Here is a 13170-nt window from a genome sequence, read left to right on the forward strand (position 1 = left end):
ATGGGTTTTTCCCAACAGGTCAGAAGTCCTCCTATGAGCCCAAGGGGGACACCCTGAAGCCAGCAAGAATGGCTGGTGGCAAAGCTTTAGGCAAAGCTGCTATCTGCATGTTGAGGACAGAAATCTTTACAGGTTTCAAGGGAAGTAGCCTGGTTTGCTCTAAGGTCTTAGAGGCTCTTGGCGTCACCTTTTTTTTTTTTTTTTTGGATGTGGAAGACCAAACTATAGTTCTGGGGTGAGGAAGTGACTGTGATGGTTTCTCTCTGGGGTCTTCACCTGGGCCTGAGCTCCCACTGAGTGTTTGTGGTTATCCTTTACTGCCCTCTGTGACCTGTTGCCATCACAGACCCTTTTGTCCTGTTGCCCTGCCAACAGCCATGCCTCAGGGCAGGGGCCTCATCTTCCTCCCCAAATGCAGTTCCACCTCCCGGAGGACGGCTGACTGCAGCGTGGGGGAGGGATTGCTGCTGCTATTATTATCATTATTGCTATTACTATTATTGTAAATACATTCTGCTGATCTCTTTGTTGTCCCCTCCAGGCGCTCAGAGTTCTAATATTCCACCACCTCCACCTCTCATCCTCTCTTCTCTAATGCATCTTGCTTTGCCCTCAGGTGCTGTTAACAGATTGACAGTGAGTGACAAGGACCTGTGTGAAGGTGTCTGTTACCCAGCAGTTTTTCTTTAAGAGAATTGGTTGTTGCTATGTCAGCACAGTAGCTTGGCAGGATGGCAACCATATAGGAGGCATTAGAGAGGAATTCTTTTTTTTTTTTTTTGCGGTACGCGGGCCTCTCACTCTTCCTGTTGCTGAGCACAGGCTCCGGACGCGCAGGCTCAGCGGCCACGGCTCACGGGCCCAGCCACTCCGCGGCATGTGGGATCTTCCCGGACCGGGGCACGAACCCGCGTCCCCTGCATCGGCAGGCGGACTCTCAACCACTGCGCCACCAGGGAAGCCCTAGAGAGGAATTCTTGGAGCTTCCTGGTGCATTCCCAAAGCTGGACTGGAGAAGGCAGAATGTGGATTTCTTTTGAAATAATGTTTTAAGTGGAGGTTTCTAGTTAGTTGAGTCCGCAGAACGGCTTATGTTTGTGTGGAAAAACCGTAGAAACGGTACTGTTTCAGGAGCATGCTGGCCCCATCCGCCAACACCCTGATAGCCCACATCCTTCCTTGTGAGGATATGAGTCAGACTCTGCAAACTATGGTGAGGAGAATTGTCAGTCAGGGTCGGAGGACTCAGCCAGTAACTCACTGCAGCTCTCGGAAGACATTTCATATTTGAAAGAGTTGAATGTAGTCGGTATTCATCTCTTGAGGTTCTTAGAGCTCTGACCCTGACAGAATTCAGTCAATCGCTCCCAGCCCCGCCTGCATGTCGGAGTCACCTGCGGGGGGGGGGGGGGGGAATGTAGGCGGTGCTTGACACTAGCAGAGCTGTCATTACAGAAGCGGCGCCTCCAAGGGGGCTAGTGCACGTGCTTGTCCTGGTTTATGTGCAGCTGTTAGGAAGCGTGGAGCAGCCCTGGATGCACCGTGTGGACTGATGCCTGGAGGAATGGAGATGAACGAGCTGCAGAGCGGTGCATGAGGCCTGCTGAGATTTAGGTCCATGATGATGTGATGGATAATGAGTTATAATCTGTGTTTTGGAAAAAAGTTGGCTTGGGAGGTTTCTGAGAAAACCAAACCATCTGCGTGTTTGGAAGGGGAGGCTCCTCTGAGATCTTGGAGAAAGGAACCTGAATCCTTGTAGGACTGTATGAAATCTTCAACTGTAAACTTCTGCCGGGATTTCTCCCTGGGATCTGCCTGACTCAGCCTGAGCCCAGAGCAGAGGTCCCAGGACATCGTTGGATTAGGGGCAGTGGGGTCACCTCTGGGATGCCTCCAAGGGGCTTCTGTATCCAACCTGCTTTCTCACTGGAAAGGCCTAGGAAACCTTCATTTTGTCCCTTCTTGCTGTCAGAAATTTCCCTTTTCCTTTTCTATGATTCGCCTTAGTCATTGATTTAACCTTGTGGATAGGAAGTCTCAGCCTGCATTTACTTCAGAAACAATGGAAGTTACCTCTGTTTGCCAAGACTTCGCTTTTTATTCCTTGATTGTTTTACATTACATTGTAATGTATAGCTTCAGTATTTATTTATGGAAAGGTTTTTATTTGACTGCTTAAAGGCCAAAGGAGCAAAAACAAAACCAATAAAAGGTGGAGGTGATATCTCTGCTTCTTTCTATCTATCTATCTACCTACCTACCTATCTATTATCTGTCTGTCTGTGTATCTATCTGTCTGTTTTTACATGCAGAGACTATCCTTGGAAAGAGATTCAAGACACTGGCAGCAGTGATTACTTTTAGAGAGGGTGATTGGGGAACAGGAATGGGAGGGAGATTCATTTCTTTGTACTGTTTGAAATTTTTACCATATGCATATTAACTATCTTTTAAAAAAGTTATTTACTTAATTTAGTTATTTTTTGGCTGCATTGGGTCTTTGTTGCCTCACGCGGTCTTTCTCTAGTTGCGGCGAGTGGGGTCTACTCTTGGTTGCGGTGTGCGGGCTTCTCCTTGCTGTGGCTTCTCTTGTTACAGAGCACAGGCTCCAGGCATGTGGGCTTCAGTAGGTGTGGCACGCGGGCTTCAGTAGTTCTGTGGCTCGTGGGCCCTAGAGCGCAGGCTCAGTAGTTGTGGCGCACCGGCTCAGTTGCTCTGCGGCATGTGGGATCTCCCCGGACCAGGGCTTGAACCCGTGTCCCCTGCATTGGCAAGTGGATTCTTAACCACTGCGCCACCAGGGAAGCCCCATATTAACTATTCAAAAGAGAGTAGAGCTGAGATTGATATGCCTTAGGAGTAGACTTTGTCCTCAAATTCTTTTTTTGTGTGTGTGTGTCCTTAAATTCTCACACTGAAATACTAATCTCCAGGACCTGTGACCGAGACCTTATTTGGAAGTAGGGTCTTTGCAGATGATCAAGTTAAGGTGAGATCATTGGGGTGGGCACTAATCCAATATGACTGTGTCCTCATAAAAAGAGGAACTTAAGACACAGAGAGACACACAAGGGAAAACGCCATGTAAATATTGGAGTTATGCTGTCCCAAGCCAGGAAAATACCAGAAGCTAGGAGAGAGGCCTAGAACAGATCCTCCTGTAACACCTTCAGAGGGAGCATGACACCACTAACACCTTGATTGTGGACTTCCAGCTTCCAGAACTGTGAGACAATATGTTTCTGTTGTTTAAATTATACAGTTTGTTAAGACAGTCCTAGCTAACCAGTGCAACGTGTGAGAAAATGTTAGCAGAAACCCCAAAGAAAGGAATTGACTGGAGACAAGATGCCTCTGGGGTCAACTTAGCCAAACAGAGTTGTTTCTTAGGAATTTGCTTCTCTGTGAGTCACATCCTGGAACCCCACATTTGTTAGACTGGCCCAGACTTTGCCAAGAACAGCAAGGAGAGTAAACTACATAAGGACGATCGACAGTTGATAATTCTTTGGAGAGGCCCCTGTAGGTTTCTGAGGAAGCTGGATCTGGCCCTTAGTGGCTTTAGCTGGGGTGAGTTGGGGGCTGTGTGTTGTTTTTGTGGAGCCCTCATGTCCTCCCTGCCCTCTGCCTCAAGACTGGAGACTTTCTGCAGGGACCTGGGGGTGGTGACCTCCTCTACTCAGGGGCAGACACAAGTGGCCACCCTTGCTTTGCACCAGAGGTTTGCGGCAAGGAAGGCACCTCCAGCAGTGCCTCCGGGGACCTGCCCCTGGTTGGACAGAGTTCTGGTGGCCCCAGGAGTGGACATTGAGCTGAGGTCTGGGCAGCAGAGGTGATAAAGCGCTGCTGTTTGGAGGAGGCAGAGACTCACCTCCTTGGCTGTGTGGTGGTGAAGATGGTAGCTAACAAGGGCTCAGAGTCACTGGGTGTGTTAGGCTCCAAGGAAACCCTGGCAGGGCCTCACTCAGAGACTTATTCCTCAGGAAACCATGTCTGGTCTTTCTCCCAGGAGTCTAGTTAGTGTCAGTAAGAGCTTTTCTCCGTTAAACATAAACTGCACCAGAGGCTTGCCCAGGTCCCTGCAGAAAGTCTCCACGTCTTGAGCCACGGAGGGAGGAGTTGGGGTGGCTGCCTTCTAGGAATACCTGGGCCAGACTGTCCCTTTAGGTGCTTCTCTGAGCCTTCCTTTGGCTTTCACTGAATGCGTTTCATGGAACAGATAACGAGCCCTGTGTTTGGTGCTCAGGATCTTGCGGGGAGCACCGTGGGCTGGGATCCTTGCTCTTTCCAGCCAAGAAAACCCAGCCCCTTCCGCTAAATCTGTTAGGCGGGCACTTGAGGCAGAGTGGTCAATGGCTTATCCGGTGCTGGCTTTTCGTCTGCAAGATGCTTAAGGCCTCTCACAAGTAGTTAGGCTATAAATAAGCACAGGATTGAAGCCTCCAAGGTTAACAGTTAGAAAGTTGTAGCAGCTCTAGAAGAAAAGACTCGGTGAGTATAGGAAGTTGTGTTAGAGAGTTAAAAAGGGCGTTTCTGTGGTTTTTTAGGAAAAAAAGAAAGACTTAGTACCAACTCAGACACATGCACAGTTCACTGTTCACACTTCCTTAAAAGACATGTATTTGTAGTATGGCCGCCTCAGAGTTGCCGGGTGCCACACGGAAGGACCTCCTTCCTGCCAAGGCAAAGCAGCAAGGGGCTAATCTGGGAAGGGTTTAGATTTGCTTGTGGATGGGCTGTTCTAGCAAGCCTGAAATCATAGAGTGAAAGTTTAATTTTGGGCCACTGCCTCTGGGAGGGTGATGTCTTTCTGTGATACACCAGCCCCCTATTCGTCCCCTTCTTCTTATTTTTTTTTTTGCGATACGCGGGCCTCTCACCCTTGTGGCCTCTCCCATTGCGGAGCACAGGCTCCGGATGTGCAGGCTTAGCGGCCATGGCTCACGGGCCCAGCCGCTCCGCGGTACGTGGGATCCTCCCGGACCAGGGCACGAAACCGTGTCCCCTGCATCGGCAGGCAGACCCTCAACCACTGCGCCACCAGGGAAGCCCCCCCTCTTCTTCTTGACATCACCTCCCGCACTTCCAGGTAAAACGAAAACCCTAGGATGGCAAGGATCTTGTCTTTCTTGTTCATTACTGTATCTTCAGTGCTTGGATCAGTAGGCACCAATAACAATTTATTGGCTGAATTAATGAATGGAAGAAGAATGAATGAACTTCAGCAATAGTTAGCACTGTACTTGCTGTGATTCTGTTCTTTGTTAGTTGACACAAGAATGACCTTTCAAAAAAAAAAAAAAAAAAAGAATGACCTTTCATGACACCTTTCAGATCCATTACACTCTCTCATTCTTAATGATGCTTGGTTGGCCAGCCACTCAATTTCCAGAATTCTAGGCTAACCCAGTATTACGACTGGCTTTTTGCTCCGTATCCCGTGCTTCCCCGCACCCCCATCCCCAGCCTCTGCTGTCCCCAGACCTTCTGTTGCTTGAGGACCACAGGCTGCCAGGGAACCTTCAGGATGAGCACCTTTAGCCAGGTTACTGTCCTGATGCTCTTCTTCCACCAGGACTGTGTGTAATTCTGAATAGGGACGCGTCTGATATCCTGAATAACTTAATGCACTAAACTCCCCGTCAACCATTTTAATGTCTCAGGGACATTACTTCTTCCTAGGCAAATGGGAAAACTACATTTCCCAGCCTCTCTGAGGATTAGGCAAGGCCATGTGACTACTTCTAGCCAATGAATTGTGGGAATTCCAGGCTGAGGCATTTAAGAACAGTAGGTCACCTGCCATGTTCACTCCATTGCCTCCCATGGAAGCTGATGGGAGAAGAGTGTCACAAGATAAACCAAACTGGATTCTCAAGGGACTAGAGAGAGCCACTACCTCGCTCAGACTTTGTGTGAGCAATCTACAGACATTTGCTAAGCCATTGAAATTTCAGGTTTCATTTGTTATTGTGGCAGAGCTTAGCCTATCCTGATGTATACCAGGAGAATATGGGAGTTTAAGAGAATGGAGGCTTGGTAGGGACAAGCATTTAAGGAATAAGTCCAAATGCAGATCTCCCAAAGCTGGCTGAGGGATAAGCTCAAAGGAAACGTGAGTCTCTGGGGGTAAGATTTACGCCCCCACATTAGGCCTAATACTCCTCCCCTACCTCCACCCCCCACTTACTTTTCTGAGAAGTTTCGTGAGTCTGACTTGTCTGGATATGCTCCCTATTTGACTTGGCTGGCGAGGTTTTGCTGGGCTTCCTTTATAAGTGTCCATCCTGCTTCAGACTTCAGTTTTTGGCAGAGCCATTTCTGAACCTTATTCGTTCAGTCAAAATTTATTGAATGAGGGCTTCCCTGGTGGCGCAGTGGTTGACGGTCCGCCTGCCGATGCAGGGAACACAGGTTCGTGCCCCGGTCCGGGAAGATCCCACATGCCGCGGGGCGGCTGGGCCCGTGAGCCATGGCCGCTGAGCCTGCGCGTCCGGAGCCTGTGCTCCGCAACGGGAGAGGCCACGACAGTGAGAGGCCCGCGTACCGCAAAGAAAAAAAAAAAATTATTGAATGTTTACAGCATGTCGTGTCCTGTGTGCCAGATGGGAAGGATGCAGAGGTGAGGAGGACACGATTGCTACTCTCGGGGTGGCTACACAGGGCGATGCCATTAGCGGTGTAATAGAATAGTCACAGGAGGCTCTGGGCAAAGAGGAGATGGTCTCACCGTGCCTGGGAGTTAATGACAGAGGCTTCACGAGGAGGAGAGTCTCCTGTTGCTATTTCAAAAGACACGTGTGTGTCTGCCATAGGGATGAGGGTAGGAGAAGCCTTCCAGGCAGAGGGAACAGTGGGCGTGTGCAATTGCAGCAGCGCGGTTTCCCTGGCACGCTGCTGGGGCTGCATCGGCACGGAGGTACAGATCGTACCGGAGGCAGGGCTGTTGTATAAAATTGGCTTTGGGAGATTGTCTGCATTACCACTTAATGCTTACTGAATTTGTGTTTTAATGGAGAGTTAAATTTTTACTAAAAAAAGAAAAATGCAAAAGTAAAAAGGTTTTTAGAAAAAAGAATAGTAAATATCTTTTGACTGGGTAGGAATCAATACCAAGGAAATAATTTGAAAATACAAAACACTTTCTGCTCCCAGATGCTCTTGATGGTGTTATTCATGATAGTTTAAAAAAAATGAAGACCTAACTATTTGACAATGGAAAGTTTAGCTAAGTGATGACCTATCACATGCAATGTGAGGCTAAGAACTCTGTCATGTGAGAGATGCTTACACTGTCACACAGAAAGTGCAGGATACTAATTTTTTTTTTGTTTTGCTGTACGTGGGCCTCTCACTGTTGCGGCCTCTCCCGTTGCGGAGCACAGGCTCCGGATGCGCAGGCTCAGCGGCCATGGCTCACGGGCTCAGCCGCGCCGCGGCATGCGGGATCTTCCTGGACCGGAGCACAAACCCACGTCCCCTGCATCGGCAGGCGGACTTTCAACCACTGCGCCACCAGGGAAGCCCACTATTTTTTTTTTAATTGAAGTGTAGTTGATTTAGAGTGTTGTGTTAATTACTGCTGTACAGCAAGGTGACACAGTTAAGGATACTAAATATTATGTATAATACAATCAATTGTATAAAAGGTATAGAATAAACTGAAAGAAAATATACTCAATATATACCCACATGTTGTTAAAAGCAGTTATAACTCGAGTGTTGAAATTACGGGCAATTTAAAACTTGTTTTGTATAAAATTTTCTGTTTTCTAGGTATAGTGTGAGTGCTACTCTTATCTGGGTGAAGAAAAGCTTTAGTGTGCCCTTCTTTCTGATTCCTTTCCTGCTTTCCCATTTCCCTCTCTCCTCCCTCCTCTAACCCTCCCTCCCTTCTTCCCAATTTCAGACTCCTAGGTCTTTAGCATAAGCCTAATAATTTAAATGAGACCATATGACCGAAGTCAGTTACGCAACTTGGTAGCAGTGCACCTCGTGTACAGCATGGTGGTGAAGATCTCGGGCTCTGGTATTGAACTGTTTGGGTTCACACACTTTGTGGGGACACTTTGGTTTACTAAGCTATGTGACCATAAGCAAATGATTTAACTTCTTTCCCCCTCATTTTCTTGTTCTTTAAAATAGATTTAACAGTAGTTACTACTTTAGGATGTTGAGAGGATTAAATGAGAACAGAAGCGAACTCTTTAGCAGGGTACATAGTCAGCACTCAGAAAATAATGTTACTGGCTTAGTTTTGCTATGCAAACTTATTTAAACCTTAATCATCAAAAGCAAAGACAAACATCCTAGCAAGTCTTTGTAAGCGTCTTGTCAACAGATGACCCTTGAATACGTTGAGAGGGGACTGAATAAACAAAGTTCTTATTTAAATATAATGTTAAATATAACATTAATATAATGTTATATTTAATAACATTAAATGTTATTAAACATTAATGTTATATTTAATAACATTAACAATGTTAATGTTAATAATATAATTATTAATATAATATAATGTGGCCCATACAGTGTTCCCCAATTTGCAGACTGGTGAGTCTATTAGAATGAGTGGCCCAATCTTCTCTAAATACCAAGAACACTTTAATAAAAACATTCCAGAATCAATGGAAACTCTTAGAGGAAGGTCTCTTAGCAACATGTAACCTGGGCTCATCCCGAATGCCTTTAGAACACTAAAAGCCATCAGCAGGTGTTTGTGAGCCGATCAGACCCTGGGATCTTGGTTTGGATGAGTTATACTGAGACAGAACGTGTGAAACCTCAGCCTGGGGCATGGCAAACCTGAGAGGTGTTTCCATAACGCCCCCTGGCCTCCCCTCCGAAGGTTCTTCCTCCAGCTGATTGAAAGCCATTTAGCAACACCCAGTGGTGTGGATAGGTCCTCACTGTATGGCTTTAGAACCCAGGGGCTCATCTTGAGTTTCCTCACTTAGACTGAAATTTGCGGACATGCCCATGGACATGTTTGCTTCTGTCAACTCACATCACCAGCGGAGGGCTGGGGAGGGTGGGAACACAGCATGGCCCAGAGGGTCCTGTCCCAAGATAGAAGAGGCTGGTCTACAGATCCTTGGGGAGCTGACCTCCAGGAGAGGATGGAGGAGGTGTCTCTGACAGGAAGGGGGGGATGTGGAGAGAAGAGAGGAGAGGAGGGGATTTTACAAAGAGGGAGCTGCCCCCCTCCCCATTTGGTTAAGGTGCCTTGACAGGGACAGAGTAACCCAGGGAGGAAGGGGTGTGGAAGGAGTGTGTGTGGCAGGCAGGCTCACACGTGGTGGCCTGTGGGAAGCAAGGTGACAAGACTCCCATGCTCTTCGCCACTCAGAATGATGAGGAGAAAGAAGGGGATTGGGGCTGCATAGTGTCATTTGATGACTTGAGACCTGCAATGTGTTATCTCCAGAGAATTGAAAATTCCCTGCTGAAGACCTCATGATCAGACAGGTCCCGCCTGTCTGCATTTCAGCCAGAGGGAGACGGGGAACATTCCAGCAAAGGCAGTATGCTATACACTGATTACTGGGGCAGCTGTCAAAGGTGATATGTCTGTGTCCATACTTGGGTGAATGAGAGGGAAAATGCCACAGTGCTGTCAGGAGGCTTGTAGAGGGTGGCTGGTCCCAGTTCTCACCTGGAAAGGTGCCAGAATCCCCGCCTTTCCCCCTCTGACCTAGCTCTCCAGTGCCAAGGGCAATTCACTGCTTTGTAAAATTCCTTGAGTCTGAATTGTCCCCAAAGATGTTCCAGTTAACCCTTCTCTTGTGATGTGTGCCTGAAATCAGCTTGGGAAACCCAGCACGCTCTCGCCTCCTCGGGGAGAAGCAGAGCACACTTTAGTGTGTCAAGACTTGGCAGAGTTTCATAAAGATAAAAATCTGTTTGATTTTGTGTAGCCTTCATTTCCCCTCCTTTTCCCACAATAACTTCCATTAACATCCCATGGACCTAATGAATCCATTAGCTGGCAGATGCCACCCTGATGGTTGGAAAAGACCTGTGTGTACTGTGTCCAGTCCTGTCCAGTCCTTGATGTAATTGGAACCTGTTGGTTCGTGTGTCTGTCTGTGTGTCCCTCCCTGCCCCACCTCCCCAGGGCCTCACAAGCCAGCTCTTTGAGACCCTCACCTCTTGATCACTCTCATGGGAGAGTTTCAGGTTGTCGGTGTCCCTCTTAAGGCACTTCCCCAGGTGTCATCTGCTGGGGGCTGACTTGGGCAGGACTGTCCTCCTTTTCTTTGGACACGGTCCAGGGACTTGCATTCCCTTTTTTATTTTATTTTTTAATTTTTTTTGCTGTACGCAGGCCTCTCACTGCTGTGGCCTCTCCCGTTGCGGAGCACAGGCCCCGGACGCACAGGCTCAGCGGCCATGGCTCACGGGCCCAGCTGCTCTGTGGCATGTGGGATCTTCCCGGATCGGGGCACGAACCCGCGTCCCCTGCATCGACAGGCCGACTCTCAACCACTGCGCCACCAGGGAAGCCCTGCATTCCCTTTTGTAGCGGCAGGGTCCATTCCTTATATAACGAACACAGGTGAGGCTATTGCCAGCCATGGACAAAAGAAATAAGATGGCAGCTAATGATTGCTGTGTCAGAGGACTTAAAAGAGACCTATATTTTCTCTCCTCAGGTCATCTTTGCTTTAAACCAGCCCCTCCTGCAGCAGGAGAGCCTGTGAGCGGGCGGCCTTCAGATCCCCTATACAACAGAGGACCTCATCAAACACTATAACTGCGGGGACCTCAGTTCCATCATCTTCAGCCATGACAGCTCCCAGGTGAGAGCCCTTATCCCCTGCTCAGCTCAGGGTGCATTTAAGTGCAAGAATAAGGATGTCACCTGCTGACACTGGGACATCCTGTGTACAGAGGATCGAGGTCACGAAGGGCTCTAAAAATACAATTGGGCATATGTAGGTGTTGAGTGGGATGCTGCAGCTAACAAAAGCATTCTTTAGGAAACTTAAGAACTGAGAGGGGGACTTCCCTGGTGGCTCAGTGGTTAAGAATCCTCCTGCCAATGGAGGGGACACAGGTTTGAGCCCTGGTCCGGGAAGATCCCACATGCTGTGGAGCAACTAAGCCCGTGCGCCACAACTACTGAGCCCACATGCCACACTACTGAAGCCCTCGCGCCTAGAGCCCATGTTCCACAACAAGAGAAGCCACCGCAATGAGAAGCCCGTGCACCGCAATGAAGAGTAGCCCCTGCTTGCTGCAACTAGAGAAAGCCCGCGTGCAGCAATGAAGACCCAATGCAGCCATAAATAAATAAATAAATTCATTTAAAAAAACAAAAAAAAAAAAAACTGAGAGGGGCATTGATGAGAGCTAATTCCCAGACGAAGTCAAAGGATGAAGCTTCAAGGGACTTGGTGGCAGGCCCCATGGCTTAGGCAGCAGGCAGCATGAACCAGCCTTCAGAGAGGAGAAGGGTCTGAGTCTGAAAGCCTCCTTGCTGGCTTAGGTAACTTTTGAGAAATGATGGAGCAGAGCTTTGGCTGTAGCTTCTGGTGACTTCCAGAAACATGTAAGCACGATGCAATGGGAAGTGTTCCTGGTATTCTTACGGAGGGGCACATAAGAAGCTGGGGAGGCTGCCAGCATTTCCGGTCATGGATTCCATCCTGCAGTACTGTAGTGAGTGTGGCCGAACTGGTGCAGTCAGTGTAGACACAGGCCAGGCCTTACCTGGGGGCCACCTAGGGGAAGAAAGTGGCCGGCCAGGGCTCAGAGGATGGCAGCCTCCCTACAGGAGGGAGGTAGGATGGATATTTGTTATGCTTCGATCAACAAGCTTCCCGTGGGACAAACCCTGGCTTCCTTCCCTTCCCCACTAAGATCACATGGAAGTGGCGAGTCCAGCTGAGCTTCTGACATGGGGGAGTGTTTTGTCTTGCCCACCTTCAGGGCACTGGAAAAGAGAGAGGAGGGAGCTGGTGGGTGTGAGTGATGCTGTCCAGGTCTGTTAGATCCGGGGACCCTGTCATAGGAAATGGGAGTGAGTATAAGAGGTGAAAAAGGAATGTCCCAGGGAGAGGGACTCACCCTGCAAATGTCAAAAGATAAAAGGAACTTTCCAGAAAGTCTACAGAAGGAGGAAGTAAAACCAAGGCAGAGCAAGCAAGAGGAAGTGGAAAAGAAGAAATACACTAAAAAAGACATAGCAGAGTTTGGTGGTGATCATTCTTACGTACACCCTGGGTGGGGGAAGTGGGGAGAAGGGTCAAGGTCACTTGGGAAATTAAAATTTGAGGCGGCAGATAACAGTTAATCTTTTAACTTTGGGTTGGGAGGTGCTTGGGAGTTAGTTATACGGGCAGATGGCATGGCTGACAGAGCTGTTTGGGGACAGCTGTCTTACGCGTTCCTCTCCTGTGGCTCCTCCACGCCTGTCCTGTTCACGGGGCCCCTGCGGGTGCTGTGGGGTATGGGGAATGTGCCTGCCGTTGTGGAATGAGGGCCAGGCACGTGGCCGAGTGGTGCAGGTTGTAGGGCACGTCTGGCATTTAGAAGGTGGAGCAGGACGGCAGGGGGAGGTCACCTTGCACATTTGGGGCTGCCTGCGTGGAGAGGCTGCTGGTGGAAAGGCACTGCTGTGCGGAAGAGAAGAGATTTTGGAAATCGGAGGGAAGGATCTTACATAAATGACATGATTAAAAAAAAAGACGACAAAGGAGAAGATGAAGGCTCTTGACTTGAAAATGAAAGAATATCATTTCAAGGAAATAACAGGAGAGCTGTTATCCAGAAAATGGAAATTGATGTCTATATTACAGTGTGTGAGGATTTTCAAAAGGTCTTTCGAAGGGTACTGGAAGTAGGAGAAGGAGTAGGGTATATATCCTACTCTGCAGTTGACTAGGATAATTTTTTTTTTCTTTTTTTTGCGGTACGCAGGCCTCTCACTGTTGTGGCCTCTCCCGTTGCGGAGCACAGGCTCTGGACGCGCAGGCTCAGCGGCCACGGCTCACGGGCCCAGCCGCTCCGCCGCATGTGGGATCCTCCCAGACCGGGGCACGAACCCGTTGCCCGCTGCATCCACAGGCGGACTCCCAACCACTGCGCCACCAGGGAAGCCCTGACTAGGGTAATTTTTAACCTTGTTAAATTCCAGGGAGCAGGAGGGGGGCGGTGGGG

General features: G+C 48.8%; 1 protein-coding gene across 1 annotated transcript in view; it reads left to right on the forward strand.

The window, feature by feature from the left end:
• TRABD2A (TraB domain containing 2A) overlaps nucleotides 1-13170 on the forward strand; it is a 53907-nt gene that overhangs the window by 28459 nt on the left and 12278 nt on the right. The window contains 3 exon segments of the mRNA XM_030837546.3: nucleotides 19-152; nucleotides 1115-1213; nucleotides 10662-10808. Of these exon segments, the coding sequence (XP_030693406.1) occupies nucleotides 19-152; nucleotides 1115-1213; nucleotides 10662-10808 (380 nt within the window).

This window comes from Globicephala melas, chromosome 12, assembly GCF_963455315.2.
Source record: "Globicephala melas chromosome 12, mGloMel1.2, whole genome shotgun sequence".
In the NCBI taxonomy this organism is placed as follows: Eukaryota; Metazoa; Chordata; class Mammalia; order Artiodactyla; family Delphinidae; genus Globicephala; species Globicephala melas.